Genomic DNA, 27,557 nt, shown 5'->3' on the forward strand with positions numbered 1-27,557 from the left:
TAATACTGGACAGTGTATAAATAAATACAGGTAGTATAAATACTGAATTTAGGGAGTAACTCTTAAGTATCACCAACTTAATACAAACTAATATCTGCAAAACTTGATCTGACTCTCGAACGCCTCAACCACTGTAAACCGGTAAAACTTCAAACTCACCATAGTACAACATTGTACAATACCTTAGTTTGTTTTGCAGAACATTTTACTATATGAAAATACATAATTTGTCAAAGCAACATATACAGAACGAATAGCTAATTAAAATGATGACATTACATGTAAACCTTAAATTTGCAGTTTATCAAATACCACTGAGCACTCCTTACCTCTTCATCCTGTCGTATCCTGTCTTCATACATCATCATTTCAAGTTATCTTGAATTCTTTTATCTCCCTGTGAAATACAGCAGCTGCACCTAGCAGATGCAATATGCAATAAACTGCACACAGTTTGTGAGTTTGCTTATATTTGTTCAATTCAATTCAATTTTATTTATATAAAGCCAAGAAAACACAAAAACAGTTGCCTCAAGGTGCTTTATATTGTAAGGCAAAGAACCTACAATAATACAAAGAAAACATAGATAACTCCAATATCATATGATCCCCTCTGAGGAAGTGTTTTGGTGAGAGTGGGAAAGAAACTCCCTTTTAATAGGAAGAAACCTGGGAGGGGCTGGACACCTGATGCAACCGGTTGGGAAGAAACGACAAAGACACTCTGTGGAAGAGAATCGGAGATTAATAATAACTAGAAAAATTTGCAATTCTTGCGAAAATGCAGTGTGGATGCTTTAAAGCTGAAGCTGTCTGCAAAAACTAGCTGAAAAAGCTGAAAAGTTGCAGAAATTGTAAAAACTTTGCAGAAGCAAAGGAACTTTGCTAAAATGGAATAACTTAGCAGAACTGCAATATCTTAGAGGAAACATAATACTTGGCAGAAATACAATAGCATAGCAGAAATATTGTAACTTACCAGAAACATGATAACTTCTCAAAAATACAAGAATTTAGGTGAAATAGTATAAGATAACAGAAAGAATATATTTAGCCAAAAATACTTAAGCATTACAGAAACACTATGATTTAGAAAAATAGTACAACATAGCAGAAATACTGTGATTTACCAGAGACACTGTGATGAACTATGAATATTGTCATTTTAAATTAATACTATGTTTTAGCACAAATACTCTGGTTTAGCACAAATATTATAACATAGCAGAAATACAATTATATAGCAGAAATGCTATATTTAGAAAGAAAAATATATTAAAGTAGAAATGGTATGATTTAGCAGAAATACTGTATTTAGCACAAGTACCAAAAAGTAGCAGGAATACTATGATTGAGCAGAAATACTATGATTGAGCAGAAGTACTAAGATGTAGTAAAAGTACTTTGATTTAACAGAAATACAATTATGGAGGAGTAATACTTTAAAATGGGAGAAATATTGATACATACACAGAGCCTAAAGGGAAGAGTATTTGTGCCATGGAGTGTTAACAAGAATGTGAGGTCCATATTAGAAAAGCTGGTAAAATCATAAAAGTTTGCAGAATTGTAATAAATGATGAATATGAATTACTGGTCTGTGATAGTGTATTAATTTGTAGGGAAAAAAACATGTTGACTAAGGTGGAATCGAACCCACGACGTTTGGGTTGCAGACCCGTGTCATTACCAACTGCCCCACTGGGAAAGAGAGCAGGTACTTGGAAAAACAGGGTGATGAGCAGTCAGAATTAGATCGCGGTGAGAGGAGAAAAACGCCGTATTTTGGAGTTACAAAACGTTGTGTAACTCAAAAACTAGGTGGACTAGAAGCATAATTCTTGTACTGGGTGAATCAGCGGACTCTGGTGTACTTTGACCGCGATTTTCATTGCTCTCTGTACATCCGTCGCTGAGATATGACGAGAGAAGAAACGGCAGACCTCAGATATGATTGGCTGGCTGGGAAGCCGTGCAGGCCCTGATATGTAAATTTGAATGCCTCAGTCCTCACAGAGGATTGGCTGCCTGGGGACCTGGCAGAAATATATAGAAATACTATGATTAAGCATAAATACTACATTTAGCAGAAATACTATATTAAGCACAAATCCTATAAAAAGCAGAAATACTATATTAAGCAATATAAATATCCTATAAAAATCCTATAAAAAGCAAAAATACTATACTATGATTTGGTAGAAAAACTATAATTAATCAGAAATACTATATTTAGCACAAATCTTATAAAACAGCAGAAATGCTATGATTAAGCATAAATACTACATTTACTAGAAATACTATGTTTTAGCACAAATACTATAAAAAGCATAAATACTATAATTTAGGAGAAATACTATATTAAGCACAAATCCTATAAAAAGCAGAAATAGTATGATTAAGCATAAATACTACATTTAGTAGAAATACTATGTTTGAGCAAAAATCCTATAAAAAGCAGAAATACTGTACTATGATTTGGTAGAAAAACTATAATTAATCAGAAATACTATATTTGGCAGAAATACTATATTTTGCACAAATCTTATAAAATAGCAGAAATAGTATGATTTAGCACAATAGTAATAACTTAAACAGAAAAATTAGAAAAGCAAAATGGAAAGCTGAAAAAATGCTGAACATGCTGAGGGTCCCTCAAATATACTTGTTAAATGAAAAAAATCAGCAAAAAAATATATAACAGCCACACAATCAGAAATATGTACACATAAGGAAACACACATGCACAGAGAGACACACACACAAGATCCAATTCAGTCACCCAGTCTAAATATATTGAATTTGAATCTTACAATGAGATCATCCCATTAAAAGGCTCTCGCTCTCGCTCTCTCTCTGTCTCACACACACACACACACACACACACACACACACACACACACACACACACACACACACACACACACACAGAGAAGCAAGTTTCTAGCTCAGTCAAGCAGCCTGGGAGCTGCTGAATTTGAATCCACCAATCAGAGAGGCTGTGTACTTTTTCCCGCCAAAACAGGTGCACGCAGCACAGAGAGACAGGATTTTTGCAGTGTATTTCTCATAGTGAGGACTCCCCTCAAACAAATGACCATAATTTCCTAACCGTAAGGGCTAGAACGGTCATTCTTACACCGTTTTGTTCAGAAGAGATGGGGGAATCTTCCAGTGTTGACAATTTATCATTAAAATATGAATTATTAAAGATATTTGATTTCTAATGCACCATAACTGAGTAGAGCAAAGCAAAAACTGCCTTGACTTGCCCTCAAACAACGCTTTCTAACTCTAAATCTATTTGGAGTATCAATATCATTCTTTCACCGTAAGAGACAGCAGGCGAACAATCATGGAAATTTTCAGGTCTCTGTGGAAATCCATTGAAAAGATATGACGAGAGAAAAAAGTGGTTCATTTCCAGAGTTTGAAATCTGAAGAAATCTGAGCGAAGGACGAATTTCCTACCCTCAAACAAGTCTAACTCATTTCAGAACGGCAATAGGTGAGAAAATAATTCTTGAATTGTGAGCGTCAGGAGTGTCTGAAGATATACTGGGACAAGCCTTATGTCTTAACTTTGCTTCGTTAAGGAGATATGACGATTCGAATATGCCTCTCATTACAGAAATCAAGCGGTGATTTTGAACAAGCTCTCCATTGACTTTCTATGGAGAGTTTTGCGACTTTGTGTTGGTCTGAGGAGATTTGCCAAAATTCTATAAATCCCATAACAATGATAGTGACATTTTCGGAAAGCCAGCAAAAATACCTACGTTTTGATGTATAATTTGTGGAAGTTGAGTGAAAATTGAGCAAGTAGCAAGAAGTTTTTCGGAAATGAAGAGAAGACTGCAAAACCTTCAGTGGCACACTGGAAGCCAAGTGCATAGCAACCATAACAACGCATGTATTTTGTGAAAAATCACAATTTTGCAACTGAAAACTTTAAGAGGCATAAAAGTAGAATTCAGCAGAATTCTCATATTTAATTTGACCAAACTTGAGGCTTACTGACAGACTGACATTGCCATACAAATAAAATGGACAAAATATTTAACGTTGTATGTATGCGATAGATAGAATAAATTGTAATCTTTTGAAATACTTGATGGTGCATACTGAAGGTGTTTACTAGGTTATTAACAGCATTAGAAAAGCCTCACACACATACTGTAGTAACTGCAGAGGCTCCATAGTGTATTTTCGTAACATGCAAAAGACTCAAATCCCAGACTCAAAGCTTCAGCTCATACAAAACAGCACCTATATTGTGTAGTGGTTGTGAGTAGTAAGCACAACAGCCATGCCCTTTGCTTTCCCTCTGAAATGTGTGCATACGATAGTGACTACATAGTGTAATAGTAGCACAAGGCACTTAAAACTTACTCTTTTCTTGATGTGTTTCCTCTGTGCTGAATCTCCTTCCTGTCTACTGGAATCTATTTCCTGGTTCTAGAGTGCCTACCACATGTTCACCACCAACACATGTCTGAAGCATATGATCAGTAAGGTTCGTCGGGATGCTCATCACTTTGAGCGCTACCAGCACAACAGGGACCTGGTGGCCTTCCTCAACATGTTTGCTAACAAACAGCTGGAGCTGCCCAGGGGTTGGGAGATGAAGCACGACCAGACCGGCAAGGTAGGGCTGACACTGTAATCAGTCAGTGCCCCAATGTCTACATTTCATGACTTTTTGAGGGTCTGAATACAGTTAAACTGTATTCAGATCCTCAATAGTATCTAACTGTTCTACACTTATTCTGTCAAGTATTTCTTACTTTTTAAAAACTGTAATCAAATTAAAAATGATTAACACTTGACAGCTTGTATGTGTATCTGTGTGCACACCCATCTAGCCTTTCTTTGTAGACCATAACTGCCGTGCCACTACGTTCATTGACCCCCGGCTGCCTCTCCAAAGCTCTCGGCCGCTGAGCCTCCTCGCTCACCGCCAACACCTGACTCGCCAGCGCAGCCACAGTGCTGGAGAGGTGACCACTCGGCGACTGGTAAGGGACACGTAACGATCATGGACAACAGAAAGTACAGCTACTTAAATTGGTCCTCTAATCATAACAGGAACAGTTACATGTTTTCTTCCTCCGCTTACATATCATGTAAACCTGGGCAGCATGTTTATTGACATCCTGTTTTTATAGCTGGGTGAGGACCCTCGTCATGTTAGCCCACCTGTTCTTCCACGACCTTCCAGCACCTTCACATCTGCCAACAGAGGGCCATGCCAAGACTTAATACCAGTGGGTTAGTGCATGCACAAGCACACACACACACACACACACACACACACACGTGCACACACACACAAGAATCTGAGAGGAAGAGATGAATACATTTGACAAAAAATTTCTGTTCACTTTTTTCTAGCTTACAATGAGAAGATTGTGGCATTTCTACGACAACCAAACATCTTTGAGATTTTGCAGGAGAGGCAGCCTGACTTTAACCGGAACCATGCACTCAGGTACACACATACAGAAATGCACAGCTTGGCGTTTATATAATGCTTTCCTTAATCTGGTGACTAGATTTTTTCTTTGTTCTCAGTTACTTTGATGCAATGGCATCTGCTGTGATACTTACACATAATGGCCCCTTAAGTCTTGCAAGTGTTTGTAATAGCAGAGAAATAATCACTTCATTTTGGGCATGTCATTTTCAAGCACGAACCCCGGGTTGTAAAAGTTTAAGAGTGCTATTTTTCATGCTTAAAATATATTCAAAAGACATTTCTCGTGCCAGGACTCCACAAACTCCACAAACAACACCACTATGTGTCATTGATGCAGAGCTTTGCTGCCGCACCAATATGGGAGGAAAAACAGCTTTTCTAGATGAAATGTCTGGTACACAAACATTATTTGAAATCATCTTCACTATCCAATCCCTCTGATCCACATCTCCACCGCCTTAACCCTCAGACCTGTCGTCTGTTCCCACGGTTTAAGTCGAGTTTAAGTGCAAGAGTTTTCAGAAAACTCCACATAGACCTTATGATTGCTCCACGGGTCTCAAATGACAAAAAGAATAAAAATGAAAAATCCAAGTTGGTAGATATTTCAGTCCAATTGGGCATAATTTGTTTTCTGTTTCATGGTATAGAGATTGACTTCCTAAAAGCGGTGGTGATCTTGACAGATTTTTACTGAAATATTATTTTTGAGCTAAACTTTATGAAGACATGTTGAATGTGGCTCATTAGGAAAAACCCAGTTAGAACTTAAACGTGTTTTAAGTAGCTTTGATGAGGAACACGATTCAGCTTGCAGGAAACAAACTACAAGAATCAACTTCATACATTAGAGACCTTAGACAAGATGAAAAATATTGCTGTGCCTTGGTATCATATTTAGAAACATTTAAGTATTGCAAGAAAACCTAATTGTCAGAAGAGAAAATCATCAAAGCAGGAAGCAAAGTTCATTGTGCTACTGCTACATTTTTTTTCCATTAATTTTTGAAGTTTTACAACATAATAATCAAAGACATGCACAAACAGCAAGTGCCAAAAAATGAAAATGGAAATAAAAATCAATAATAAAATGATGAAACATTTACAAAAACATATTAGAAATTAATTAAGATTATTGTTAAATGAATATTTAAACTATAAATTGATACAAGCTGAAAACACTAGCCCTAAAATCTGATCATAACCTTCAAATACGCCTGGAAATGTGAAAAGATCAATGCAAAATGTCCTGACTATGATAAATCTGTCGTTGCAAACACAAAAATAAAAAGACTGGGATCTGCTCCAGTTGTCCCTCAAGTAGCCAAAGTCAAAGTGAAATACATGCATAGGATACATTAATGAACAGCATTGCCATTGTAATGTTGCTGTGACAACAGGGAGAAAGTGCAGCTGATCCGCACAGATGGAGTGTCAGGATTGGCCAGGCTGTCGGGATCTGCCGACCTTGTCATGTTGCTAAGGTGACATATTTCTGCTTTACCTCCTCTGTCTTATTCTTTTTTTTCTTGGCTTTCCTTTTTCTAATCGGACTAGTTGTGTATCCCCTTCTTGTTATTACCTTTTTTTTTTTCATTTTCTCGCTGCTCTGCTGAAGTAATTGCATTTAGTGAATTGGTTTCTTTTTTATGTCCCTTCATCCCCTCTCCAACCTTCCATCTGCAGTCTCTTTGAAGAAGAAGTGATGTCCTATGTGCCTCCTCATGCCTTACTTCACCCCAGCTACTGCCAGTCACCTCGGGGGTCACCTGTCTCTTCCCCACAGAATTCACCTGGTAAAAGATCAACAGAAAAGTCATTGTGAAAAAACCCAACACATGCAAAAAATATTATCCACAAACCCTCTCTCACAAATTCATATGGAACCTTTTACTGTGTTTGAGCCCTGCAGAGTACTTTGCTGATATTTTCGTTAAGTGCACTTCACATTGCTGTACAGCTGATTCACGTAGAATATCTGGATTGGCCAACTAGGAAATGTTGACCTTGAACTGAACTCAGAACTCCAGTTCAACAGAAAGAAATTGAGCTCTGAGCTAAAATGAATGACTTTTCACACCAACAATAAAGACTTAATGTTTCTGACAACCATTGGTAAAATCAGAACACAGCTAGTCATGTTAGAGCAGGTTGTTCACTAATCACAGATTTAACTGATCAGTTCATTGTCTGTAAAGTGCAGAAGCTGAACCTGCAACCCAGGTTACAAATAAACACCCTTGTATGACAGCTGCACCACTGTTGTTGTGCATGTGACGAAATTAATTGGCATATTCTTGCTTGGTAGAATTCTGCACATATAAATGAAATTTCTGCTTTATCTGTCAGCTTGTTGACATAACCCATCAAAGTAAACATTTAAGTGTGTGCGTAGGTACTCAGAGAGCTAATGCCAGAGCACCAGCACCCTACAAGAGAGACTTTGAGGCAAAACTGCGAAACTTCTACAGGAAACTGGAAACTAAGGGCTATGGACAAGGACCAGGGAAGCTAAAGTAAGTCAGCAGCTTTGACTGTAGAAGGCATCCTTTCTCATCATTTTTTATTTACCGTATTTTCAGCACTGTAAGGCACACTTACACATCGGGTGCGCTTATGTATGAATTCTGGTTGTGCTTACTGACAACGAAACCGATTTATTGCAGTACACGGCGCTCAGAAATCTGTTAGAAAATGTTTTAGCAGGACTTTGCAAAGCTACAAAGCCGCACCACTGGATGGATTGTTGGAGCATTATGGCTACTGTAGTCAGGCGCCTCACGGAGGAATCTGGGTCCAAAACACCGTCGGCTTCAGGTCCAAATTCTGTCTAAATTCTTTCATCTTTAATAAAATGATCAGTGTTGCTGCTTTACCAGGTGTAACAATTACAAGTATTTATTACAATTAACGGAGTTAGAAGTTAGCAGGAAGTTAGCTCGCTAGCTTCCACCTAAACATGAGCATGTTCTGACTGAGAGATTTCTGAAAAATTCAAACGTACAGCTCTGCTGTCACTTAAAACATAAATGAAGACAGAAAACTAAACAGCAGTGACATTTGTAGGGTTACTGAAGTTGGGCTAGCTGGTATATAATGATGTGCTAACCCAGGGGTCAGCAGCCTTTAAGACCCAAAGAGCCATTTGGACCCAGTTTCCACGCAAAAGAAAACACTGGGAGCCGCGAATACTTTCTGACATCTAAAATGAAGATAACACTGTATGTATTGTTGTTTTACCTTTATGCTTTGTGTGAACAACTAAGGTGTGTTGCTTATGAAATCCATGAAGTGCTACAGAGAAAATTACATTTTATTTATGTAATGAACACATTTGAACTCTTAAAGAAATATAACCAAAGGAAAGACACCCAGCTGAACTAAAATGATCCAGCAAACAAAAACTGCTGTGAGCCCTCCTTATATCGCCTTTGTGCTTTTGGAGCCTTGACCTGACTTTTAAAAAATAATTGGGAAAAAAAGCTCTATGCTGCTAAAAAACGAAAAATAGATATTTGCAAAATTCTGCCTAAATATGTATTTTACCTGGGGATGGGTATCGTTTAGGTCTTATCCGATACCAGTACCAAACCGGTACTTTTGAAACGGTGCCGGTGCTTAAACGGTGCTTAAAGAATGGAGAACACACAATTGGTCCAAAAACCTCTCATGTTCACGGTGGAGAACAGCTGCTGACATAATGTGGATCTGAAGATCCATAACTGACCTACCTGGGGCTGAAAGTCTCGATAAATGCACAGCGTTTCGGCGGGTACACCGGCTTCCACGAGTGTGACGCTTATTTTGAGTGATGAAAAAATAATATAATATAATTTCATTTTTATATTTCAATATCACAATAATCTTCCAATTTAGAACTACAAGTTAAAAAAGAATATAAATAAAATACACTTCAGCTAATAGCTTCTAATTTATTTTCCCAAACCACGCAGAGCCGCAGTATAAGGACTAAAGAGCCGCATGTGGCCCCGGAGTTGCAGCTTGCCGACCCCTGTGCTATGTGATCGCTAAGTTAGCATAACTCCCTTAACACTGGAGTTATTCCTCCATCCCTGAAAACTGCTTCTGTCACTCCAATTCTCAAAAAGCCTGGTGCAGATCCCAATAGGTTTGATAACCTCCGTCCTATATCCAAGCTCCCCTTTATTTCAAAGATCCTTGAGAAAGTTGTTGCCTCTCAGCTTCACTCATACCTCAATAACCATAATCTCTACGAACAATTTCAATCTGGTTTCCGCCCCATCATAGTACAGAAACTGCCTTGTTAAGGATTACCAATGACCTTCTGATGGCAGCTGATTCTGGTCTTTTACCATCCTCATCCTTCTGGATCTTAGTGCAGCGTTTGACACAATTTGTCATAATATCCTCCTGAGCAGATTAGCATCCACTGGCATTAGTCACACCCCCCTTGCCTGGTTCACCTCCTATCTCTCAGACCGCACTCCGTTTATCCAATTTAACTCATTCACTGCCAGCCATTGGCAGTGAATGAGTTAAACCCATTGACTCATTCACTGCAATTGACGGCTATAGACGTCAATGGCAGTGAATGAGTTAAATCCCATTCTTCAAGTCTCTATCCTGTTTCTGCTGGTGTGCCCCAGGGTTCAGTATTAGGGCCTCTTTTATTCATTATCTACATGCTCCCTCTTGGTCTTATGTTCTGAAAATATAATACCAATTTTCATTGCTATTCTGATGACACCCAGCTCTACATTTCCTCCAAACCCAATTCATCCCTCCCACCTACCTCCCTCTCAAACTGTCTTATGGAGATTAGATCCTGGTTCTCCTCCGATTTTCTCAGCCTTAACAGTAATAAAACAGAAGTTTTACTTGTTGGCACGGCCTCTACCTTAACCACAGTTGTTCCATTAACATTGAAAGTTCTCCCACCCTCCCCTCCCCTCAGGTTAAGAGTTTGGGTGTCATACTTGATAATACTCTCTCATTCCAGTCTCACATGAATTACATAAATTACATAAATTGCAACTCCCTCCTATTTGGTCTCCCCAATAAGTCCCTCCATAAACTTCAACTTCTTCAGAATTCTGCTGCCTGGGTCATAACTCGCACTCCCTTAAGAGACCAGATGACCCCAATTCTTCAACAGCTTCACTGGTTGCCCATAGAAGACAGGATAAAAATCTTAGCTCTCACGTTTAAGTGTATTCATAACCTTGCCCCTCGTCATCTCTGTGATCTGCTTCATATCACCACAGTTTCCCGCTCTCTCAGATCTTCATCTGCCACTCATCTTGTTGCTCCTTCTGCTCGCCTCACCACTGTGGGGCTCAGAGCTTTCAGTCGCCCTGCTCCTCGGCTCTGGAACTCACTTCCTCCCTTATTTAAATCACAACTCAAAACCTACTTGTTTGAACTGGCTTACTCGCTTTAATACAGATTTTACTTGCTGTCAAATCATGTTTTTTTGTTTTTTGTTTGTTTGTTTGTTTTTAATTTGTTGTTTGTGGTTTTCTGTATTTTAATTTATTAGAATCTATTTTAATCTACTATTTTATTTGATGTCTTTTTCTCTTGTAAGGTGACCTTGGGTTTTAGAAAGGCGCCCTCAAATAAAATGTATCATTATTATTATCATTATTATAACATAAACACAGTGAAGTTAGAGGAAGAACACTAACCTTTTTCCACTCGATGAAAGTTAACGTGAGGGTTCCTGATGGTTAGGGACAAATGTAATCACATGGCAGGATGCTGTAAACGGACCAAACTTCAGTCAGGAGAACAACTGAGATAATCCATCCACAATACGAGGTTAGTCATTAATATACTGCAACAACAGGGGAATAGAGCAGGTGGAGAGAATATGACATTAATGAGTCAATGGTACGAAAATGAAGCAAGCAAAAAAAATGAACTGAGTAAAGTTTGACTTATCTGCCTGTTTTGTTTCGCTTAATGCGCCTTATGTTCCGATAAATACAGCACTCTTTGTCTGCTGGGAGTTGTCTGTCTTCACTCTTGTCTGTCTGTCTTAGACTGATCATCCGTCGCGACCAACTCCTGGAAGATGCCTTCAACCAAATCATGTGTTACTCCCGGAAAGACCTACAGCGGAGCAAGCTCTATGTTAGCTTTGTCGGGGAGGAGGGGTGAGTGTCTGGGAGGGGCAAGGAAGGGAAGAAAAGAAAGAAAGGAAATCTAAAGTCTAAATGTGTGTGTTTCAGGTTGGACTACAGCGGGCCCTCGAGAGAATTTTTCTTCTTGGTTTCCAGAGAACTGTTTAACCCTTATTATGGTCTGTTTGAGTACTCTGCCAATGACACCTACACCGTTCAGATCAGTCCCATGTCTGCCTTCGTTGACAATCACCATGAGTGGTAAAAGTCAATTTGAAACCCCGCCCAAACACACACACACACACACACACACACACACACACACACACACACACACACACACACACACACACACACACACACACACACACACACACACACACAGTATTTAACTTTTGTGTTTGTGTGTGCCTCAGGTTCCGATTCAGTGGTCGCATTTTGGGAATGGCTCTGATCCATCAGTACCTGCTGGATGCCTTCTTCACCAGACCCTTTTATAAAGGCCTACTTCGGATGTATGTTGACACACAATACTCAAATGCACATGAAATGTCTGTATGTATACGCCCACCTGCCATTTTGTTAGGTACGCCTGAGCAGCTGCTCGTTAACACATATATTCTATGTTTTCGCTCGTCTTGAGTGATATCACATTCTTAATCCAGGGTTTAATATTTTGTGGGCCAACATACTGCAGCTATAACCATAGCTGCTATAGAAGTGTGTTCTGGGTCAGTGTGTGTTTACAGCACACGTCAACCCAGCCCATCTCCAGCCCTCTTGGCATTTCTTCAGCCTTGGGCCGATCCCTACTCTCCAGGCCCCAGCAGATACTAAAATAAGGAGAGGAAAAAACAATCAGTCCAATCAGAATCAGCTGTTTCTGCCCTGACGCTGTCCCCTTCCCCTGCAGCTGAACCCCAAACCACACCAGCCACAGCAGTCTTCTGACAGCTGTCCAGCGCACCTATTGAGCCAATAATATGACAGCAACTTAATGCTTGTAGACATGGTCGCAACAACCATCAGAATGGACAGAGGTGATTAAGTTACTTTGAAGTGTCATTGTTTTTAGTGTCACACCGGCTGGTCTGCTATTTCAAAAGCTGGGAATCTAGGATTTACAGAGAATAGTATGACAAATATAGAATATCCTGTGAGTGGCTGTTCTCTGAACATGTGTTGATGCCAGAGGTCAAAGGACAATGGCCAGAGCACTTCAAGCTGATAGTAATGTGAAAATAACCAACCAACCAAAGCAGGCAGAGGAGCTTGGTGCAGATGCACTACACCAGGTGCCACTCCTGTCAAAATCTGTGAGGAATGTTTCTAGCATCTTGTTGAATGTCTGGCATCAAGAATTATGGCAGTTCTGAATGCAACAGGGGTCCACCTCAGTACTAGAAATACGTACTTAACAAAGTGACTAATGTATACACAGTTTGCTGAAATATATATATGTACATTTTTAAACAGATTTTAACTGTGAACAAGAGCCAGTGTGAGGATAAGTTAATCTGTATGTGGGTCTAAGACAGCAGACACACATTATCTGCCTTTCCCAACTTGTAGTCCCTGTGACCTGAGTGATCTGGAGTATTTGGATGAAGAGTTTCACCAGTCTCTTCAGTGGATGAAGGACAACGACATAGACGATATGCTGGACCTCTCCTTCACTGTCAATGAAGAAGTTTTTGGACAGGTCAGTGTATGTAGGTGTGTGCGTGCTTGTGTGTGTGTGTACACCAACTATGCTTTCAACAAATGGGGGTGGCTGTTGCTCAGGACGTAGAGCAGGCCATCTATTAATCGGATGGTTGGTGGTTCCCTGGCTGCTTCGGTCGACATGCCAAATACGATACTTATGTGTGAATGTTAGATAGTTCAACGTGACTTAGAGAAAGCAGAGTGCTTGTGTGAGTTGGTGACTGAGGCAAATTGTATTGAGGGCTTTGAGTGCTCAGGTAGAGTAGAAAAGCACCAGTCCAATTACCAAATTAAAATACACAACTTGGGTACAATCCTGGCCTCACACCAAGCCAACATCCCAGATGCCTTGGCAGTGTAAGGAGTCTCACCCGTCTCTCCAGTGGATGAAGGTTACCGAGTGATTTGCCAGTTTTATCAATCCTTTTTCATTATTTTACAGTCGTTTCATTTACTTTGAGTTTTTGTTAACTTTATTCACTAGAGGTCTTCATGGGGCCTAAACAATTCTGACCAACAAATAAACAAACTTGACCAACCAAGGGTGGGCAATCTGCAACACCAGACAACATCACATGCTGTCACCAACACCAAGTTTGGTAATGTGGGTGTTGCACAGCACTGTCCAGTCAGGTAGCATGCTGTTCACGTCAGTAAGTGAATATAATGAATGAATGAATGAATGAATGAATGAATGAATGCTTTATTGGCCATATGCAGGTTGCCCCACAGAGGAATAGGACCCCCCCCGACTTACACACACAACAACAAGACAACACAAGGGAATACAGTCGGAGATCGGCAGCGTTGGGAGAATAACACTGAAAAAAGTACACAACATTGGGAAAAGTACAAGAGGAAAAAAAAGAGACCTCTTCACACGCTGGGCAACCTATGGGAGGACAGCATGAGAACAGGAAACAAAAAAAACCTCCTCTGCACAGAGAGCACATTAATGTCCACATCACAACATCAGAGCACATGACAAGCCACAGGGGATGGATAGGGGGGTGGGGGGTGATTCGAAGGAACACAGCAGTCGTCCTGCACCATGCTACCATTTCAGCGCGGCACGCAGACCCGCTGCCTTCCCCCGCAGGAACAAGCATCGAAGGCGTTTGGAAGGGAGGGGGATGAGTGCGTGCTTATCAGTGTAAGTGTATGTGTGTGTGCGTGTCCATAGTTCAGCTGAGACAGTGTCCTTCGCTGTATCAGGCTAAGTAAACAGTCCTCCAGCCGATCCAGGTGGCCTTCATGGGATGGGAAGAATAGTCATCACACAGTCGTTATCAGGGAGTTGTTTTGGTGGGCTCCAGCCTTGGGCCTAGCAGCTGGCGCCGTGGTGTCCAAATGTAGAATATTGTTGATTTCTCCTTTATGCGAGCAGCGAATTTAGCACTCTGACACTGGGGCCTCGATTTCCCGTTGGAGCGCTGCGAGCCTCCCCATGATGGTATCAAGCTTCTGTTCCGTGGTGTTGTCATTCTTTTGGTTCTGAGACCCCACAGCTGCAGTGAGCCGTTCTGCGATGTGTTCCAACTTTCGCTCAAGGGTGTTATTGTGAGCAGGCCTCTCTTTGATGTATCCCATCATACGCTCAATGGTGTTGGTTTGAGTCTTCACGGCAGCTGTAAGCATCTCTAAGGTGTTAACCATGCTGCGTTCGGTGTGGGAGGCCGCGCCTCGTCCCATCGCTTCAATTCCAGCGGTCAGCTTAGGGGGGGTTTGAACAGCTGGTTCCGCTCTCTTATTTCTCCGATAAGTCAGGGCCAAGCCAGCTCCGATCAGCAAGAACCCTGTTATCATGGTTCCGAATAGGTAAATATCCTCAGCGTCCTCGATAGACAGTCCCGCCAGGCACAAGATCCTCCAGGTTTGCCACCCATCCATCGTGTATCCGGCAGGGAAAGTCCCTCCAGGGCACTCGGGCTCTCCCGAGCCCAGACTTCTCGTTGAGAAGAGCGTGTCAAAAGCGTTCAGAGACCAGTTGATCAAATCCATAATTCTCTGTTAGGTTTTAGAGAACGACAGTGAGAGACTGTTCAAGGGAAAAGTAGTGCACGCGAGACAAGACAGGACACAAGAGGCTAAGCAGGGAAGATAAGGGGAAGGAGGAGAGGAGAAAAGTGCGACCGCCTTCACCGAGAGCCAAGTAAGAAAGAGCCAATGTAAGATAATTGAAAAATAAAGATACTAGATTTACTTTCATCATCGAAACACTTAGAAAAATGTTGTTGGATATATGTGAAGATACAGAATGTACTGCCAATATACGCTGTTGCAAATAACAGGGTAGAAAATCTCGAAATTGGATTTGAGAACGAAAAGTGATTCTCCTGCAGTTTGAACAGTGGTGCAGAGGAGGAGGAAAGACACTCTAGCTTGAATCTCGTTAACCGTTCATGATTTAGAAAGGAAACAATCCCTGATATCCACCAAATAATTGTGTTTTGCCATAGATAACAGAAAGGGAGCTGAAGCCCGGTGGAGCCAACATTCCTGTCTCAGAGAAGAACAAGAAGGAATACATTGAGCGCATGGTAAAGTGGAGGATAGAGAGAGGAGTGGTGCACCAGACTGAAAGCTTGGTCAGAGGCTTCTATGAGGTATGGCTTAGTGTGACAGAGTTTTATATATATTTCACATGTTATGCATCACCCAGTTTATCTCTAGTGCCCCTAAATGTACAGTGTAAAAAAGATCTCACTGTTTTACATTTTGAATGTTTTTGCAGGTGGTGGATGCCAGGTTGGTGTCTGTGTTTGATGCTAGGGAACTGGAGCTGGTAATTGCAGGCACTGCGGAAATTGACTTAACAGACTGGAGGAACAACACTGAGTACAGAGGAGGTGTGGAGGAAGCTAAGAATGAATGTTTGTTTTTCAGGATAGATTTGTTTAAACCTTTAGATAAAGTTTAAGATAAAGTGTTGTCCTTACAATTAACTAAGGCAGGTGTCAGCAAACTTCAACATCAAAAGAACAGGAGAAAAGGATCAGCTGGGGACAGACAGGTGGATCACAGATCTAACTGGGGGAGGATAAATGAATACATATAGCATGTGTGTTAATAGAGTTATGCAAACTGCCAACCTGTGACCCAGGGGAAAGAGAAGCTATTACCTGCTATTAGTTATTTATTACAGTCGCAGTTTTATGTTTGAGAAATACTAGCATTAAATTCATGTAACAACCAATAAGAAGCTGGAAACAAAAGGTAACTAGAAAAATGCATTTTCTAAAGACACTGCAGCGTGAATGCTGATAGCTGAATGTTTTGAGCTGAAATGAATGTTGCTGAATGTTGTTCTGAATTCTTCACCTGAAAACTAAAGTGCAGAACTGTTGAAAGCTGACGTTCACACAGAAGAAGTTGAAAAGTAGCTGAACATGTTTAAAATTTATATTAGAAAAAGCTGAGTAATGACAAAAGAAATTTAGAGTCAGAAAACATCTGAATGAATATTAAAAGTTCATATTCTTTTAATCACTGAATGACTGAAATGTGGGAGGATTCACTACAGACAGGTAAATGCTGCAAGTTCTAGTCATTCAGTCAGAAAAGATGATTCTAAAAGTCATCATCTGACTCCAACTGCCCAGATCTGAACCACCTGTGTGCAGAAGACAAATCCACCGATGAACAATAAGCTTGAATTTAACGGGCCAAGCAGAATGCTCTGATCAGATGGCCTGCACTAACTACAGACATACTGTGTCTGTGAAGGTTCTCAGTCATCCAGGTCTAGTCTAAGGAGCTTGGAGAGAAAAGCGTCTGGACTTCTTTGAGTTGCTTGAAGACGTTTCACCTCTCATCCGAGAAGCTTCTTCAGTTCTAAGGTCAAATGGTGGAGAGTCCCAGATATAAACCCCGTGGGAGTTTCCCCCCACAGAGGGACAAAAGGACCCCTGATGATCCTCTAATCGCCTGAGCCAAGGTGTGAAAGCGGGTGTGGGTCCCAATCAGCCAGAGTTTCGGGTGAGCTCATTGAAAGAGGAGTGAAAGAAGCCATCTATGTCCACTGTGAGCGACCATCTTTGAACAGAGGGCGGGGCTTAACACACCAACTGTCTGCCATCTATAATCCAGTTTTGAGATCCTTCCCAGACGCCTTAACGCCCACTCACATCCTGGGCCATCTGACCTCAGGAAATCACATGATAAGGTGGGGCCAGGTTTCACAATGAGCTCACAGAGACAGAGCTCATTAAGCAGGCAGGTGTGAGCCTGGTTGCTATAGCGACTCCAGCCAGTGGCACCACACACACACACACACACACACACACACACACACACACGAGCGCCTGTCTGCGTGTAAACAGAAAAGTGACCCTGAGACAAATTGGGTCAGTTTTTCCAGGTCCTGTTGAGACATCAGATCTTTTATCCTTGATATATTCTTGAGGTGATAGTAAGCTGACTTTGTTATTGTCTTAATGTGTTTTTCTAAGTTTAGGTCTGCATCCATCACTACACCCAAATTTCTCGCCTGGTTTGTGGTTTTTAGATGTATAGATTGAAGTTCTCTGGTGACCTGTAATCGTTTTTCTTTGGCGCCAAAGACTATTACCTCAGTTTGTTTTTGTTTAGCTGGAGAAAATTGTGGCACAACCAGTCATTGATTTCCTCAATGCATTTACCAAGCGCCTGTACAGGGCCTTGGTCTCCTGGTGACATTGTGATATATATTTGTGTGTCATCTGCATAGCTGTGATAGTTTATTTTGTTGTTGTTTATAATCTGTGCCAGTGGGAGCATGTAGATGTTAAACAGAAGGGGTCCCAAGATGGAACCTTGGGGAACTCCACATGTGATACTTGTCTGCTCAGATGTGAAGTTACCTATTGATACAAAGTATTTCCTGTTTTCTACGTATGTTTTGAACCAGTTTAGTACAGTTCCTGAAAGACCTGTCCAGTTCTCCAGTCGTTTGAGTAATATGTTGTGGTCAACTGTATCAAATGCTGTACTGAGATCCAGTAAAACTAGGACTGACATTTTTCCACTGTCTGTGTTCAGACATATGTCATTAAACACTTTGGTCAGAGCGGTTTCAGTGCTGTGGTTCTGTCTAAAACCTGACTGGAAGGCATCGTAGCAGTTATTCTGTTTTAAGAAGTAACTGAGCTGTTGGGAAACTGCTTTTTCAATGATCTTACTTAAAAACGGGAGATTTGAGATCGGCCTGTAGTTGTTCATTTGTGTCTTGTCAAGATTGTCCTTTTTCAGTATAGGTTTGATTACAGCAGTTTTTAGTGATTCTGGAAACACACCTGATAATAAAGAAAAGTTGACGATCTGTAACAGGTCTGACTCTAAAGTCTTTGAGACCTTTTTGAAAAAACTTGTTGGCAGGACATCTAAACAGCAGGAGGAGGAGTTCAGTTGACCTAAGATGTCCTCCAGGTCTTTGCTGTTAATAGGGTGAAACTGTTTTATGGTGTTTAAACAGTTTTTCGGTGGACACAGTACATATCCTGGATCTGCTGTTGATGTACCAATTGCTTGTCTAATCTTTTGGATTTTGTCTGTGAAGAATTTGGCAAAGTCATTGCAGGCCATGGTCGAATGAAGTTCAGCTGCCACTGACACAGGAGGGTTTGTTAGCCTGTCAACTGTAGAAAATACGACCCGAGCATTATGGCTGTTTTTAGTGATGATGTCAGAGAAGTAGGACCTCCTTGCACTCCTCAGTTGTAAATTATAATTGTGAAGTTTCTCTTTATAAATGTCATAATGAACCTGGAGGTTTGTTTTTCTCCATCTGCGCTCAGCTTTCCTACACTCTCTTTTTTCATTTTTCACCAGTGTGGAGTTTCTCCATGGAGACTTTTTCCTTCCAGAGATAACCTTCACCTTAATGGGAGCAATAGTGTCCATTACATTTAACATGTTAGCATTGAAGCTATTGACGAGCTCATTGACTGACCCTCTGGACAGGTCAGGTGTTAATGGGAAGACCTGGTTAAAGATCTGACTACTGTCTTCAGTTATACACCGTTTTGTGATCACTGCTGTTGATGTATTTGTGTGCGCTGAAATTTTACTTTCAGGGTCTTTAGTCCCTTTGTCCTGAGGGTTGTCCACATGGATGTTAAAATCCCCAACAATAATTACACAGTCAAAATCAACACAGATCACAGACAGCAGTTCACTGAGGTCATTAAAAGAGTCTGCGCAGTATTTGGGAGGCGTTTAAACATTAAGAAACACAACTCTGGATGAGGCCTTCAGCTGTAAAGCCACATATTCAAAAGACTGCAAATTGTAATGACCATTGATGATCAAAGACCACTGATCAATCGCCATGAGAACTATTCACAGAGAGTTGGGGAATGGCTGCAATCACAGCCTTGTAAGATGGTGACAGATGTACCCTTAGGCCCCCTCATCGATTCAGAGATGGTCTTTCCTTTTTCATCTAAATGGCCTCCTTGACTCCCCACTCAAACTGCGTTTCTCCCTGTCCAGGATGTTACATCCTCATCATTAACAGAGTGGCCACTGGCCTGTAGACTGCAGAGTCCTGGGCTGTCGAGAGGTTGTTTGGTTTCCCCGATTTATAAATCATTCGACTGAACAGTGTACACTATATTACTCTATTTGTGCCATGGGACCGGATCGTTCAGGTGGACCAGTTTTTGGGATTTGAAAGCCACAGAGACAACAACTGCATCTCAACAACAACTGCTGCCTTCAGCTGAGAATGAAGAAGTCACTTGGATGAGTGATGAAACTTTTCTCCCACTAAAAACGTCAAAACGTCCAGATGAACTGGATCAACTTCAGCATGCATCAAGACATTTGTTGTTTTGCTGTGTTTTGTTTTCGTGGTGGTTTTCTGATTTTGATTTTTTTGTCATTGTGGTTTAAAATGAAAAAATAAATACATCACTTAAAAAAGGATTTAAAAAAACTTTAACAACTTCGGCGACTTTTACTAAGAATAAGGTTTCAAAAAGCTCATCCCTTGATTCACTCAGACTTGAGCTTTGGTTTTTTGGCTTTCATTATAGTCCTATTACCATGACATTTTGACAAAACATGAAATGTTGTGTTTAGGTTACCATGATAACCACATTGTGATCCGGTGGTTCTGGGCAGCGGTGGAGAGATTCAATAATGAGCAGAGATTGCGGCTCCTACAGGTAGGCTTTTTTGTTTTAGTTAAAGAGGCTTTTTATTAAAAACAACAATAACAACAAACAAACATGTAACACTGCAGTTCTTTCTTGGTGTTCTTATCCGCATGTCTTTTTTCTACTTGTTGTCTCTCACCTTATATCCTCAGTTTGTGACTGGGACATCCAGCATTCCATATGAGGGTTTTGCTTCTCTGCGAGGCAGCAATGGACCCCGTAGGTTCTGTGTGGAGAAGTGGGGTAAAGTCACCTCCCTACCCAGGTAAATACTAGAGATGGACCGATCCGATATTACGTATCGGTATCGGTCCGATACTGACCTAAATTACTGGATCGGATATCGGAGAAAAATAAAAAATGTAATCGATCCATTAAATATCACGAAAGCACCTCACAAAACTTGCAACACGCCGTAACTCACCTCAGAACGTTAGCACGTCGGAGCAGTATGCATCACGTGATAGAGCGGCTGTGGCATGCGGGACCTGTGGTCTGGATAGCATTTGGAGCTTCGCTAGCAACCCGGCATTTCATCTCCGACAAAGTTATCCCCGAGAGAAGTAAAGCAAGTGTGTAAGTCCATCTCTGAATGTTTATAAAGCATTCCTGCGTTAAGCTTAACGAGCGACTGCCTCTCGCTCTCCGGCTGCTACTTCAATCATGAAACTGCTTAAATGATCAGCTGATCGGCTTTTCTGTCGTGAGTCCGCCTCACTTCTTTGTTTTTGGCCCACTTTCCACCAGAAAGAGGAAACCAGCGGCTGAACAACAGCAGCACATTTAAGCTTGATCAGCTGTTGTTAGAATTTATTTAATATTACTTTCTACTCGAGGATCTTTTTCTACGTAGCTGACGCTGGTAACTGTGCAGGGGCGGATCTAGAAAAGTTTAGCCAGGGGGGCCGATAGGGCATGAACAGGGAAAAGGGGGCACAAAGACATACTTTTCTTTCTTATTCTCATTTAAAATGTCGAGCTTTTAATAAATAATTATCTGACACCCAAAGTTTTAATTTGATGTAAAATGAATAGAAGTCCATTACTGTATATAGTAACTATTAAGTCTAATATATATACCCTAGTAAGCTATAGTACTTTTTCCTTTGGGAAGGTACCATCTGTGCAGTCTGCAATTTTGTTGAAGAAAGATGTTGAATCTATTTAATATTTCTTGAAAAATAATTGATTTCTGTGCATTTTTTTTCACACTGCATCAAATTAAGGTTGATTACGTCGATTAAGCATCATGAGGTGGAGCGTGAGGGGTGGTTCCCTATTTTTTATTTATTTATTTTTGTTGTTGCTGGGAGTTGGAACCCTATTAGTTAGGTTGCTTAATATTTACGCTAAGTACTCTTTAAAATACCAGAATAGGGAGGATGGTGTAGGTTTAAGTTTATTAGATTGATCAGTATTGCTGAACTATGAAATATTTTTTTTGTATACAGGTATAACAGAATAGCTTTAGTGTAGTTGTTGTTTTAAACTTGAGTATGAACTTGCAGACTTGCAAAATGCAGCAAGATATTTTAAAAAACAGTTTTGTTGATTAAAAAACACTATATCGGATTCATATCGGTATCGGCCGATATCCAAATTTATGATATCGGTATCGGTATCGGACATAAAAAAGTGGTATCGTGCCATCTCTAGTAAATACCAACCATCTCAGATTTGCGTAAAAATGTTATGGTTTTGTTCTTTTTGTTTGCACTTTGAAAAAAATTGTTTGCATATAAATATCTCAAAACTATTAAAGATAAAAGCCTGAAATTGACTATTAGCTGGTCAAAATATGTGCAAAAAATAATTATAATAATGACAATTCAATCCAGAAAGGTGTATACGTACTGGTAACAAGTCAGGTTTTTGCAGGAAACAATGATATAATTACATCAAGTAATTTTAAGTATTGGGCAATTTTCCAGAAACACATTTTTGTATTTTTTGTATTTTTTGTATTTTTTTTATTTATTTATTTATTTTTTTTACAAAAGGACAATAATCAAGGATTGCCTTCATGCAAATTAAACCTACATTCTAGCCAATTGGCATGCAGTGTAGGCAAAAACAAAACTACTCAAGTAAAGTACAAATATCTGAAAATTCTACTTAAGATTTGTACTTCATTACTTCCTACCGCTGCAGTTAACCAAAGAGGAGAGAGGGATAGCTCTGCATTGCCTAGAAAATTATTACAAGGCAGCCTGACTTCACTATTGTCAGAATTGCTTCCAGCAGAATTAGATGGCAGATTAAAAAAATGAGTAGAGAATGGAATCACTTCATATGGCATTATGTATCATCTGAAGAAGGCCTGGATTCCTTCCAAAAACATTCTAATAAATGTAATTTAGAAAAAGAGGATGTTTTTTAGACATCTTCAAAAAAGACACAATTACACAAGGTAAAGAATCTGGCCTGATCACTATTTTTGTGAACTCATATGAAGGCAACACAAAGGGGAAACTTATTTCGAGTCTCTGCAAGAAGGAAAAACCGTCGATCTACTTTTATCTACCTCGTACATTTAGGGAGAAAGATGCAAATATAAAATAAATAAAAATGACTGGCTTAATATGTATAAGAAATGCTGCTACACCTCAAATTCAGAAACATGCAAAGGAGTAATTGGGAAGAGCATTTTAAGATTTTTCATATCACATGTCCGACTATTGAAGATTGTTAGGATAGATAGGATAGAGACTGTATAACATATACATGCAATGGAAAGAATGAAATTTTCCTTTAAACATTTAACTGATAAAAATGATAATTAGTGGTCAAAATGTAATATTTTTTTAATCAGAGGTGCTCTCCTTCTTTCTCCATGTAGGGGTAATTTTGATATGATACAATAGTGATAGGATTTCTGGTTCTAATCAAAAATGTATTATTATGTATATATGTGCTATACTAGAAAAGATACTTAGTCTTCACAGAAACATGCTATGATTACACATACAGGTGCAACAATATGTTTTTTAATTTGTTTATTTTTCTCTCTTTTCAGTTGAGTTTCTTAACGTTGACATGTTTTTTGTCTGTCTGTCACGTCTGTAAATGTTAATGCAAAAAGAAGAAATGGTAATATTCTCACACAGTCAAACTTTGTGCCCCACATTTAGTTTGCTGGGGTAATCCTAGTTATTTCTGTGTCTATGATATTAAATATTAAAGTTCTCTGCATTTCCAGGCACTTATTTCGGTCATGCACTGTAGTAATTATGATAATAAAACCTGATTTTTCTTAGATTTGAGCTTCTCTATGTATCCTGTCAGTGGCCTGTGCTTTAATACATCCAGAATACACACTGTGGCTTCTGTTCAAGCATTTGCTGATGAACAACACTGTCTCTGCTCTGTTCTCCAGAGCTCACACCTGCTTCAACCGGCTGGACCTACCACCGTACCCATCTTTCTCAGTGCTGTATGAGAAGCTGCTGACTGCTGTGGAAGAGACCAGCACCTTTGGACTGGAATGAGATTCTCGTCTCCCCCATATCCCAGTTTACCCTGCGTCTGCCCCTGGAAGACTGCTGCTGATAGTGACGTTTAAAAGTCAGATTTTGAAGTCCAACTCCTGATTTAAATTTATAACAGGATGTTTTGTTACAGGATCTGACCCTTTGAAATGTTTTGTGTACAAAGGTAAACCTTTTTTGTTGCACCTGCATGTACTTCACACCTACTTAATAACTTGCTTTCACCTATGTGACATGACAAATGAAGACCTGCGCTCGCTTTAGGACTCTGACTGGAACTGCCAAGATCTGACCAATCAGAGGTCAAGGGCGCCTGAGTTTTTTTTAATTTTTTTTTGGGGGGGGGGGAAATCAAGGAGGTTAAAATGGTTAGACCAATTAAAGAACCTGCAGCCACTGCCTTCCCTGCGAATATTGACCTGATTCTACTTCTTTAACTGAGTTTGGATGGATCTTGGAGGACTATAAGGACCATCCAAGACTATGTGTCTCTACAATGCACTTGTAATACAGCATGTTATTGTGATGTAGTAACTTCACTATGTGTAGGTTGTGCATTTATTTATTAAAAAGCTGAGGTAGACCTAAGGTAATTTTTTTTGTTTTTCAGTGGACTTTGTCCTCAGCTAATTCTGGAGTGTAGTCAGACATTTTTGGTATTGCAGCTACCCTGTTGTTTAACTCGTTTTCTAATGATGCAGGAGTGACATGTGTGATCTGAACTAACTAGCTAGCTTTACAGTGTAGATTGTGATATCTCTACCAGATCTGGATCTGTTGGCAAAAACATATTTGGTCACCACTTACCTGAGTTACTATATTGACAACCAATATATGATCATCAATTTATCATTTTACTTTTACAACCCCAGTCTTCAAAACATTAGGATGCTATGTAAAATATAAATTAAGACAGAAAATTTGAGGAGTTTGAGGAAAAAAAAGTCAATTTGAATTTAATGGCAGAAACACATCTCATAAAAATTAAGACGGGATCGTGTCATGTTTATCACTATTGAGTGAGTCTTTGGAAAAGGAATGTTATCTCCTTGTCTGATATAGGATTCTAGTTACTTAAGTCTTCTTTGTTGTGTTTTTCACTTCCTCATGTATCAAATGTTTTTCACTGATGAAAGACTTAGATGTCAGCCAATTAAGCACCTGGACCTTCTTCAGTCATTCAGCAGTAAAAACTCTGTAATGGTAGAAGCATGAACATTACCCATAAAATCCAGTTCGAAGGACTTTGCAGTTAGTTTATTCTCTTTTGTATATTCAGATCTTCACTTAGGATGCAGTATAAATTTAAGCATGCACTGCACTTCCACAGAAAAACAAGTCAAATCTTTAGTCCTGGACTTTGGTTTATATTATTATTTCATGCACAGAATATTAAAGACTAAAAAGGAACCTAAAAGCAGTGCATGAAAAAGTTGCCCTTAATGAAACTAATTATTTCTGAGTAATTCTGATGCACTATCATTAATGCTGACACAAGTTCTCAATTACTTACTTACTTTGAATGTGTCTATATTCTCATCACTTTTCACTGTCCCTTTAGTTCTGACTTATTTTCTTGTAATATGAGTGTTGTGTAAACATGCTTAATTCTTCATCTACTTTCTTTTCTTGCTGAAATGAGTGTCCCACTGGGTTTACACCACTGGATGTGTGCCTGAAGTAACAACATACAGACTGCTACTGTGCAGAGAGGTTTATGTGTGTTAGATGGCATTCAACAGTGTAAATTATTTAGTGCACAGTTATTTATTTAGAACATTGGAACCACTCCTGCTGCTTTAAATATTTGAAATTGATTTTGTCTTGGACCTACTGTTCTCCTTCTTTATTCAAAGGAGCTTGCAAAGAAAAGCGTCTGGACTTCTTTAAGTTGCTTGAAGACGTTTCACCTCTCATCCGAGAAGCTTCTTCAGTTCTAAGGTCAAATGGTGGAGAGTCCCAGATATAAACCCAGTGGGAGTTTCCCCCCACAGAGGGACAAAAGGACCCCCTGATGATCCTCTAATCGCCTGAGCCGAGGTGTGAAACTGGGTGTGGGTCCCAATCAGCCAGAGTTTCGGGTGTGTTCATTGTGAAACCTGGCCCCACTTTATCATGCGAATTCCTGAGGTCAGATGGCCCAGGATGTGTCCAGTCCAGACGCTTTTCTTTGCAAGCTCCTTTGACTACGATGACCTGGATGACTGAGAACCTTCACAGACATATTCTCCTTCTTTATATTTTTAGAGACTAAAGATACATTTTGGCAGGAAGCTGAGTAAAATTTCATGTACAAATTCACTTCAAATACTTCTCGTACTGAAAACAGTTCTGTCAGTTCTCTCACTTGTCTGTCTGGCTAGAATGTACCAAAGTTTTGAGCCTTACGTGGCAGCCACACATCTGACAGCCAATCAGTCTGTCCAGTCCACCGTACTTTAATATATGAATATTTGTAAGCACTTCTCTTCTAAAATAAAGTTTCATCTCTATTGAAGTTTTTGTTTGGTTTTTAATGACAGACTCTGTGTCTAATGACGATGAATCGGGGCTTAAATTTCATAATAATACCAGATTAAACCAAACATCAAGATGCACAATGATAAAAGTATTTTATATAATAATATAATTGTGTTATTATTATAAAATAGATTATATAATCCTTAATATTTTCTACATTTCAAATGTGAATGTGTTAATTATGAATCATCCATAGGCAGATTATTGCTGTTTTACTGTACACCTGGGACCTAATCTTATCTTATATGTAACTAGCTGAATGATGGCTAAAGTGAGATGAAGACTGAAATGAGGATATTTGGATATTCTGCTAACACTTCCCAGTCATTCTCTGAGTGGTAGTGAAACTGTATTTTTTTTAAGTACAAGACAAATATATAAATCTTTGCCTTTGGCTTGAATAAATCTTGAATAAATTGAAACTCACTAATAGTTGATCTGTGCTACACATCATTAACTTTGAGGATTTGTTGTTTTCTAGTTTTAGAATACTATTTACTGAGACGACTTCAGACAACCTTTTACTTTTTTACATTTTAATACAAATATCTTTAAAGTAGGCCAGAACCATCTGGAACGGACTTTTTGGTCCAGATATCCATAAGTACCTTCAGATGGCAGGAACAAAAATCACCAAAGACACATTGTCACACTGTGCTAGCTAAAGGTACACCTGCTGTATTTCCCAAGGAGAGAAAAGAGTAAGAGATAACTTAAATCAGAGATAGAGAAAGGTGTGAGAAAGAGAAGAGAGGAAAGTGAGGGGATATATTTGGACATAAGGACTGCCAGCAGCATTTGTGCTCTCTGTGCAGGACCATCAAGTTCTTCTACACCAAACCCACTCATCCATGGACCTTGCTTTGTATACTGGTGTACAGTAATGCTCGAACAGGAAGGGCCCATCAACAACATTGGAATGTCATTTGGACTGGGGGGGACATACTCAGATGGTATCAGAGAGCGCGAGAGAGAGAGAAGTAGTCAGAACTGAAGAAATTGTACCACCAGAATAGCTACAAGTGCCTTGGAACCCACACACAAAGTAACTCCACCAGAGCGCCTATTTCGGGTCACTTTTGCCAGTCCAAGCCCGGGTAAAGCAGCAGGGTTGGAA

General features: G+C 39.8%; 1 protein-coding gene across 4 annotated transcripts in view; it reads left to right on the top strand.

Moving 5' to 3' along the window:
* hecw2b (HECT, C2 and WW domain containing E3 ubiquitin protein ligase 2b) overlaps nt 1–26,417 on the top strand; it is a 73,567-nt gene extending 47,150 nt beyond the window's left edge. For all 4 annotated transcript variants that reach the window (XM_026160245.2, XM_026160244.2, XM_026160246.2 and 1 more), the window contains 16 exons: nt 4,463–4,648; nt 4,866–5,018; nt 5,169–5,271; nt 5,395–5,491; nt 6,880–6,963; nt 7,166–7,275; nt 7,875–7,995; nt 11,506–11,619; nt 11,695–11,847; nt 12,003–12,101; nt 13,159–13,288; nt 15,753–15,899; nt 16,028–16,142; nt 20,356–20,441; nt 20,585–20,697; nt 23,809–26,417. In XM_026160245.2, coding sequence (XP_026016030.2) covers nt 4,463–4,648; nt 4,866–5,018; nt 5,169–5,271; nt 5,395–5,491; nt 6,880–6,963; nt 7,166–7,275; nt 7,875–7,995; nt 11,506–11,619; nt 11,695–11,847; nt 12,003–12,101; nt 13,159–13,288; nt 15,753–15,899; nt 16,028–16,142; nt 20,356–20,441; nt 20,585–20,697; nt 23,809–23,920 — 1,923 coding nt within the window. In that variant the 3' untranslated portion in view covers nt 23,921–26,417. The remainder of the gene's footprint in view (nt 1–4,462; nt 4,649–4,865; nt 5,019–5,168; nt 5,272–5,394; nt 5,492–6,879; nt 6,964–7,165; nt 7,276–7,874; nt 7,996–11,505; nt 11,620–11,694; nt 11,848–12,002; nt 12,102–13,158; nt 13,289–15,752; nt 15,900–16,027; nt 16,143–20,355; nt 20,442–20,584; nt 20,698–23,808) is intronic.
* The last annotated feature ends 1,140 nt before the right edge of the window (nt 26,418–27,557 follow it).

The sequence above is a fragment of the Astatotilapia calliptera genome, chromosome 23 (assembly GCF_964374335.1).
Source record: "Astatotilapia calliptera chromosome 23, fAstCal68.1, whole genome shotgun sequence".
NCBI lineage: Eukaryota > Metazoa > Chordata > Actinopteri > Cichliformes > Cichlidae > Astatotilapia > Astatotilapia calliptera.